The sequence below is a fragment of the Salvelinus alpinus genome, chromosome 21 (assembly GCF_045679555.1).
Source record: "Salvelinus alpinus chromosome 21, SLU_Salpinus.1, whole genome shotgun sequence".
Classification (NCBI taxonomy): domain Eukaryota; kingdom Metazoa; phylum Chordata; class Actinopteri; order Salmoniformes; family Salmonidae; genus Salvelinus; species Salvelinus alpinus.
In genome coordinates, this window is record NC_092106.1 from 23,117,800 (window position 1) to 23,126,997 (window position 9,198).

The 9,198-nt window shown below is 41.4% G+C and overlaps 1 protein-coding gene across 2 annotated transcripts; it reads left to right on the forward strand.

The window, feature by feature from the left end:
* The first annotated feature begins 3,846 nt into the window (after positions 1 to 3,846).
* LOC139548073 (RNA polymerase II-associated factor 1 homolog) lies at positions 3,847 to 9,197 on the forward strand. Of its 2 annotated transcripts, none has more exons than XM_071357393.1 (14): positions 3,847 to 4,203; positions 4,400 to 4,435; positions 4,882 to 4,974; positions 5,159 to 5,280; positions 5,396 to 5,462; positions 5,577 to 5,678; positions 5,794 to 5,899; positions 6,312 to 6,380; positions 6,587 to 6,690; positions 6,803 to 6,919; positions 7,158 to 7,286; positions 7,488 to 7,593; positions 7,824 to 7,905; positions 8,028 to 9,197. In XM_071357393.1, exons 1-14 carry the CDS (start codon positions 4,154 to 4,156, stop codon positions 8,468 to 8,470), a joined length of 1,626 nt encoding a protein of 541 aa, XP_071213494.1. In that variant the 5' UTR covers positions 3,847 to 4,153; the 3' UTR covers positions 8,471 to 9,197. The 2 variants fall into 2 exon arrangements, with proteins under 2 accessions (XP_071213494.1, XP_071213495.1); XM_071357394.1 differs by having other exon boundaries at positions 3,852 to 4,203; positions 4,406 to 4,435.
* Position 9,198: the final 1 nt, after the last annotated feature.

A 9,198-nucleotide genomic window follows, 5' to 3' on the forward strand; every position in this document is an offset into this window, starting at 1 on the left:
GTGTCCTGTCTTTTCAATTTGGAGCATAAGAAATTTGAACATTGTGTTAGAAAATGTTCACTTTGTACATAATCATTGAGCCTGGTTGCCATTCTTTGTTCAGTTATTACATTCCACTACCTGTCCTGTCATTTGCCAAATTTGGAATATGTATGGTGCAATTTCAGTGCCAACAGACATTGTATTTTAATTCCATAATTTTTGAATTTATATTATATATATATATACACTATATATACAAAAGTATGTGGACACCCCTTCAAATGAGTGGATTTGTTTATTTCAGCCACACACGTTGCTGACAGGTGTATAAAATTGACCACACCGCCATGCAATCTCCATAGACAAACATTGGCAGTAGAATGGCCTTATTGAATAACGCAGTGACTTTAAACATAGCACCGTCATTGGATGCCACCTTTCCAACAAATCAGTTTGTCAAATTTCTGCCCTGCTAGAGCTGTTCTTGTCAACTGTAAGGGCTGTTATTGTGAAGTGGAAACGTCTAGGAGCAACAATGGCTCAGCCGCAAAGTGGTAGGCCTCACAAGCGCACAGAATGGGAGTACTGAAGCACATAGCGTTTAAAAATCTTCTGTCCTTGGTTGGAGCAGTGGAAACGTGTACTCTGGAGTGATGAATCACGCTTCACCATCTGGCGGTCCGACAATACGAATTTGGATTTGGCGGATGCCAGGAGAATCCTCCTCCCTGCTAATATCCTTAATTTTGTGGTTAAATTTAAATACTTCCTGCGGCACACATCAGAGTCAAATACTTTCTATAGAACAAACTTCACATCAGCATAGGCAACCGAAATGAACAATTAATGTATGTGTGTTATATTAAAGATAGAGGAGGGAGTAAAATGTAGGCAAGCAATAAACATTTCAGAACAACTACTAGTCGAATAAAACATGGGAGAGATTACGAATTTTGGCAAAGAGATTTATTTATAGACTAATACACTTGAAACAAATTGCCAAACCAAAAACTGCAGACATTACTAGTGCCTCCTCGCGATCAAACCGTCATAAAAAAAATACATGAAACGCTGCCTAAAACGTGATCAGAAATCTCAACTAACAAGCAAGTCGCAGCAATGAAGAGTGCGTGCGCGTTCACGCGAAGGGGGGATTTTCGGCACAACACCGGAAACTCAACTCACTGGTAACTTTGCTGGTGCATGCAGGCAAGCAGGCCAAGCTGCCCCTGAACAATGAAAACATGCATGTTAGCTGGCTAAATAGCTATACAATGTTATATTTGATCAAGTAAAATCATATTAACTTCTCAAATAAGTTATTAAGCAAGCTAGCTAAGTGTTCTAGCTTGTCAACAATAAAAAAAAAACTCAGTCAGCTGGTGCTAATTGCTATCTAGCTGTAGCATTGCGTATAGCTAACGTTAGCTAGCTAGACCAACCTAGTTTAGCTAAACATCTTGCCTCCATGAATGTTATTGATATTCACGGACTTGGATACCATTAAATCTGCTCCCATCACGATTAAAAGGTAAGATACTTTATTTCCAATATTTCTTGTTAGCTGGCAATGATGTATGTCACCAAGATTGAGAGTTAGCTAGCAGCTAGCTACCCTCTCACTGAACACAGCTGATCAACGTTCCTCCCTACTTAGCTAGGACATCTGCTAGTTTGCAAAGACCAACATACTGCTTGTTTGGTTTGGGCTTGAGTTCATGTGCTAGTGTTGATAATCCCTGAAATGTCCTTGCTTTCAACCAAAAAACAAACCGTGTTTGCAATCAAGATATAAAATTGGCATTGCTTAAATATTGTTATCTTTCTTCAGGACTAGCAGTTCTCATGTTGCTCCCACCAGTACCGTCACTATTTGTCTGTATAGGACTGTAGTGTTGGTATGTTCCCCTATGGTTTAACTCTGCTCTGCTCTGTCTCATTGTAGAAGCCCCAGGATGGTGTGTGAGCTGCTAGTCTCCTCACTATGGTTCCTTTTTGTAATATTTTGGGTGGAGACCATAAGCGTGTGGCTGTTCCTATGTATCTTTTACCAGGACCAGGCATTTTATCACTGGGGAGATGGGTATGAGTATCTAATCATATTTTACACACAGGCAACTTGCTGATTTTCAATCGTCTTTTCAATCGTCTTTTCAATATCCAGGTGAAGTATCAAACAGACCTTCCTTTCTCATTGTGTTACTACAGGGTATTTGCAGATGACCCTGGCCAAATGCTGTACATGTTGAGCAGGTGAGTACTCATTTAGATTTCAATCTGTTCTTAGGTGTGATCAGATTAAATGCAGTACTATAACTTGTATCTGAAATGGGAAACTATACTGTTGTTAATAGTTATTACCATGTAGCATGTCACAATAATGTGTTTACAGATACTGACAAGTGAATAGGCATGATCCCATGATCCGGTTGAGTTTTTGACACTTTCATGAATAAAGTCTCCATTGTTCTCTTTCCACAGGGTGGATCCCTCTGGACAGATGCAGACCTGAGATAGGGAAAGAATATGAGGAACAGCACATCATGGATTGTTGGATGGATCTCATGGATCTCCCCAGATATAAAATGATGGGAGCTGTATGTTTGAGCCACTCCTATAAAATAATGAGAACAAGTAGTCGTTTTCTACCTCCCTGCTACTGGTTCCCTCTTAGCTTTAGCGCATGGTCTTTGTCAACATGAACACACTGCATTGAATGCAGTTAGATTGTTGTTGGATATGGGTAGAGACACCCAGCTTGGCAGGAAGAACCAGGGAGGTGGTCCTGCAGTAACTGGAATTGATGCATAGTGAGGCTGCTAAGTGTTCCCCACCAAAGCATGAACCATCATACATATGTTCTATTTCTATTGTCTGTGTTAATATGTGATATAGGTCAAACAATGTGAAAAACACTTGGCAGATGCTTTGATTGTTTTTTTAAAACTAAGGTTTAGTCCATAGTCAATGTCATTTTTGTGTATTTTGGCAGACTTGCACATTATCATGGTTGTACATGTTTGTTTTCACAAATCTCTATATACATAATCTGCTTCAGTCTGGGCACTTACATGACAGTGTCACTGGATTGTTTTGTTATGTAAAACACTAACATTATTGACATGACACACATATTTAATGAAAAGCTTTACTCTTGGAAATGTTACAACATTATGAAATAATAATTTGCACTCATCAGTATTTTGCAAGTTTTGTAATTTGCGCTCAAACTAAAATGTTGAATGTAGCTTTTTTTGATGAAGACCACAGATCTGGGTTTCCTTGTTTTTTTGTTGCTGTTGTAAAGCTCACACCTCAATAATAATGTCATGAATGCTCTAATAGCAAATGAGGAAAATTATTAGAATCCATAGATTAATTCCACATTTCGATTTGTACCTGTTCATAACATGTAAATTGTCTTAATTGAACGATTGTCCTTCTGTAATGTCAGGCATAGCCTAACACAAGTATTGTCTTTAATGTCGACTTCTTGTTTAGGAAAGTGACATGTCAGGTGTTAAACTGAGCAATCAATCAATTTTATTTTATATAGTCCTTCGTACATCAGCTAATATCTCGAAGTGCTGTACAGAAACCCAGCCTAAAACCCCAAACAGCTAGTAATGCAGGTGTAGAAGCACGCAATGACATCAATGGTACGTTTGTTTTTATTTCTTTGCATCCGAAGACGGAATAAATTCAAACATTTTCCAAGCTTGTTGTTCCACTTATATTTCAAACAGTTTTTTGCTACAGATTGGTTGTCAGTATGTCATACAGTAGAGGGCGATGATATTTTATTTTTGTAGCTTGCTTTCCGACGTAGAATCGTATAAATTGATACTGTCCAGTTTAAGGTACGGCCTACCACAAATCCACATACGATATATAGCAAATACTGACGGTAGATCTGCTACGCAATTATATTCAGGCCGCTCCGAAGCTACCCATGAAAATATTAGGGGTCCTACTAGTAGTAAGATGCCGCCAGCCAAGACAGAAAAGCAAAAAGAGCGCAAGCTCTGAGTACTTTGGAGTAAATAGCTAGCTAGGTAGTCAACGGAGTTTCTTATTCTTTCAGGTATAGTGTTTTAGTAAGGAGTTTCTTGATCGGTTGTCTGAATTTACGTGAAGCTGTGCTTCCAGTCGTGATCATTATTTTAAGAGAATGGCTCCAACTATACAAACACAAGCCCAGCGAGACTCAGACGGTCACAGGTAAATCTTTTCTCCGATGTATTTGCTTTGCCGCAACCTAGCTAATGACGGCATGGCTAGTTAGCGATCATCATAATTTACATATGTTCTGACTGTGCCATCATAAGTTACTATTGACATGGGGACTGTGTTACTGCCTTTTTATTCAGTCTCAGCTGAGTGTGTAGCTAACAACACTTGCTTTTTCTATCAACATGTCTAGGAGTTCATCACACAGAACTGTTCCAGAGAGGTATGCTTGCAGTTTGATGTTTCAACAAAAGATATTCAGTTACAATTCAATAAGTATTTTTTAAATGCAAAGGGGGTTGGAGATCTCTATTTTTTTTAACCTTTATTTAACTAGGCAAGTCATTTAAGAACAAATTCTTATTTACAATGACTGCCTACCAGGGAACAGTGGGTTAACTTCCTTGTTCAGGGGCAGAACGACAGATTTTTACCTTGTAAGCTTGGGGATTCGATCCAGCAACCTTTTGGTTACTGCTCTAACCTCTAGGCTGCCTGCCGCCCGCCCCGTCATTGACAGATCAAAACCCATATGACCATTAGGTGGTTATCTTTAGATTATGAGGATATGTGGCATCAGTGGTTAATAGAACATGTATTTGATGATGACTTCTTCTCTGTACATTTTTTAGATGTGTGCTTCCATGTTTGTCCCAACCATTCTCCCAGGTCCGGCGTGGTCTGTCGGGTAAAGTACTGCAATAGCCTGCCTGACATCCCATTTGATCCCAAATTCATCACATATCCATTTGACCAGCACAGGTAAACACCCTTGTTACTACCAAGTTCCTTCTGCTATAAAGGTCAGTCCAGATTTTGCTGTCTATTAAATGTATTGTTGTTGGAGCCACAGTGTGCAGCTTTTCTTTTCTAAGCCTTCTCCCATAAATACCGATCTGCCACTGACTCTGATGTGACTGGATGTTGCTCTGTCTGGTGTTGACAGGTTTGTGCAGTACAAGGCTACATCGTTAGAGAAGCAACACAAACATGAGCTGCTGACTGAGCCTGACCTTGGCGTCACCATCGACCTCATTAACCCAGACACCTACCGTGTCGACCCCAGCAGTACGTTTCTGAACGACATACACACTGTTATACCACACAGTCAGTATATTTTTGTGGTGGTTACTTGAAGCTTGTGTAGTATTGAATTAGAATCATCCCATCCTTATTTTTCTAGTTCTTCTGGATCCAGCTGATGAGAAGTTATTGGAGGAAGACATCACAGCTCCATCCAGCTCGAAAAGGTTTGGATACAGACTGTGTACCAGTCAATACAGTATATGTGTGACAAATGTAAACTATAATGTTAAGAATGACTTGGAATCTGTGTTATGAGCTCTTTGTTTGTTTTCCTGTAGATCTCAGCAGCACGCCAAGGTGGTCCCGTGGATGAGGAAGACTGAGTACATCTCTACAGAGTTCAATAGATATGGTGTCTCCAATGAGAAGGTGGAAGTCAAGTAAGTGTGACCTAACAAGCTAGCTAACCACCACATTCAGCATATACACTTACCATTTTGTAGTGTTTTCGCTGTTTGTCCCACCCCTTCTATAACCTATGTGTCCTGTCCTTAGGATCGGTGTGTCTGTCAAACAGCAGTTCACAGAGGAGGAGATATACAAGGATCGGGACAGCCAGATTGCTGCTATTGAAAAGACCTTTGAGGATGCCCAGAAACCGGTGAGAGTGCCCCGTGTTTGGCTCTGCACAATTTACTGTGCAATATTCAGTCCAAATAGGTCTTTCAGTAACAACTTCAAAGTCAATGTCCAGCTACACAGAGATGACACAGTTCATTGTATGCTCCTTCTAGTATGATTCATTCCATCACAAACAAAGTTAATGTCGGATCTTATTTGTACCTAAATTGTCGCAGCAAAATAATCCTGCAGCAACAGGATTTTAATGTTTAGTCCATAATGTTGTTTGATTGGTGGTTAGGCTATTAGTTGGTCAAAATGAGGCTACATGAAAAGTGGTACACTGTTAATATAGCTGTATAATATAACAGGAAAATTCTCAGCAACAAAAGTGATCAAATTAAGATCCTAGTATCTGTACATCACACGCTGTGTTCCTCCTCTTTCCCCAGATTGCTCAGCACTACAGTAAACCCAGAGTCACTCCTGTGGAGGTGATGCCTGTGTTCCCTGACTTCAAGGTGAGCATCCATAGCACTCAACAGGACATACAGTATCATTGTGCTGGTCTTGGCTTCCTATCTGCATTATGCCCATGGTCTTTGTTCCTGGGGAGTCATTGGTTCCTGTATCTGTTTCAAGCTGGATGTGTTTCACTGTTGTTGTCTTGCCCTAGTGTGTTGTGGTAAAGAGTAAGCATTTGAATGTTCTGTTTTCTTCTCCCCAGATGTGGATCAACCCGTGTGCTCAGGTAATCTTCGACTCTGATCCTGCGCCTAAAGACATGTCAGCACCCCAGGGTGTGGAGATGATGTCACAGGCCATGATTAGGTGAGGAGAAAACATTGCCACATTGTGTGCGTGTGTCTGTGATTTTCTGTGACCGTCCTGCACTATGACAATTTACATCATGTTCTGAATTGCTTATTGTTGTGACCTGCAGAGGTATGATGGATGAGGAAGGAAACCAGTTTGTGGCCTACTTCCTGCCCAATGAGGAAACGATTCGCAAGCGCAAGAGAGACGTGGATGAGGAGCTGGACTACATGCCTGATGATCTGTGAGTAATCCAAAAAGCATTTACACACTTGAGTAGACAGGACACCAACAATTCTACTGATATGTTAACTATACTATCCCAATAATATTCAGTTTTCACATTGTCATTGTCTACTTCCTCACACCTACTTGGTTCACCTTGTCCAAGTACAGAACCTTTATGGTGTTGGAATCTCTGAAACACATTTAATGTAACATTGAACTAGATGTGATGAGGATGGTTTCTTTGTATTTTCTAGGTATGACTATAAGATAGCCAGGGAGTACAATTGGAACGTGAAGAACAAAGCCAGCAAGGGCTATGAGGAGAACTACTTCTTTATCTTCAGAGACGGAGATGGAGTCTACTACAATGAACTGGAGACCAGGTAACCACTGGCTGGAGTGGGGGATCTCAAAGTGGGGGTCTGTTGGGTTTACTGTAACAGGAGGTGACGTGGGTTTCTCTTGGAAGAATCACATGATTCTGGTAGATTTGTATTTTCTAGGGTGGGTTTAGTTAGTTTGTTTTGGCCTGAGGACACCACCTGTGAAGGTTGTTGTTCTGACTGTGTTGTCCTGGATTGCAGAGTGAGGCTGAGTAAGAGGAGAGCTAAGGCTGGAGCCCAGTCTACTACAAACGCTGTGCTGGTGTGTAAGCACAGAGACATGAACGACAAGGAGCTGGAAGCACAGGTGAAACTGCTAGTCAGGCCCTCCTTTGGGGGGGGGTCACCTTCCTTTGATTACTTTTGTTTTCTACACTGAGCATTACTTTCAATCTGTGGAAACTACTGTGTTTACTTAATAAGTGGACCTCAACGCTGATAGAGATGAACAGGTAGTGCTGGACATAAGCAGAAAAGTGTACATTTGCGAACATCTAAATAATCAGAGTAATAACGACATCTGTCTTTGTGTCTTAGGACGCGCGTAAGGCTCAGCTGGAGAACCATGAACCAGAGGATGAAGAAGAGGACATGGACTTGGGTAAACTGCAGGACTCTGGTCAGTCTCCCCCCTCTCTGTCCTCCCCAATGTTTACTACTGTGTCTGCAGAGTCTCTGTTTACGACTGCCTCTTAGATCCATATGAACTAATTGTCTGTATCTCTTTGTCTCCAATCCCAGGTGATGAGAAGGAGAAAGGCAGCGAGAGTGAGGCAGACAACTCTGACAGTGACTCTGACAGGGAGGATGAGGATCGAAAGCGGAGTGGAGCTGAGAATGATGATGACGAGGAGGGAGCGAAACGGAGGAGGAAGGCCAGTGGTAGCGGCAGTGAGAGTGGCGAGGAGGAGGTCAAGCTGGCAGATGAGGTGGAGATCTTCGGTAGCGATGACGACAGTGATAACGATGATAACGAGCCCAAGAATGGAGCAGCCCGGAGCAGTGGGGAGGAGGGCAGTGGGAGCGAGGAGGAGGAGAAGGAGAGCCATAGGGAAAGGAGTAGGAGTGGCAGCGTGTCTCCGGCCCACAGTAGCGGTAGTGACCACTCAGAGGGTGGCCGTGCCCAGAGCGGGAGTGGCAGTGAGCAGGCCTCAGATTCCAGCGATGGCAGTGACAGTGAATAAGAGCCTAGGCCTTCTTACCGTGACAACGCTGGCACTCTATGCCTTACCCCCGAGCTCCAGCCAGCCCAGACTCACGAGTCCCACCCTCAGAACAGCCCTGTCTTTACAGAGGCCAGCATCTCATTCCTGTTGAGAGTTAGTCTGCTACTTTTTTTAGGAGAGACACAATCTCTAAGGGACTACTACAAAGCTTTTGGGTACCTGTAAATGCCAGTTACTCAAATGTCAGACTTTTGCTCATAGATATAGTTGGAGCCACTATCTTAGTAGTTTTGTGTACAGGACATGCTTCATTGAACACAATTATTTCCTACCAACAACATATTTAGTGTGTTCTTTTAAGCCTGAGTTTCTTTTCTTTTTTGTCTCACTCAATATGAGGCACTTAGTGGTGTGAAGCAAATTAAATAAAATAAAAAATATTCTGTAGACTTTTCTTGTGCATAAATCTATTAAATGTAGTTTTTTTGTCCTTAGCGTTTGAGGATTCAATGCATTATAAATGTAATTGGAACAGCCAATAAAATGTGGGATAGTTTTGTAAGGAAAAGTAATAAAAAAAATAAAAAAAATGTTTATGAGTTAACTTTCAAAAGAACATTATTTTTCTGCCCATTTCTTGTTTCCCACTCAAACTACTACAATGAACCTGTATAAGTTCAGTTGTGACGGAAACTTCTTAACATTTAGACATTGTAAATAAATGGTAGTAGCTGACTTGACAACAT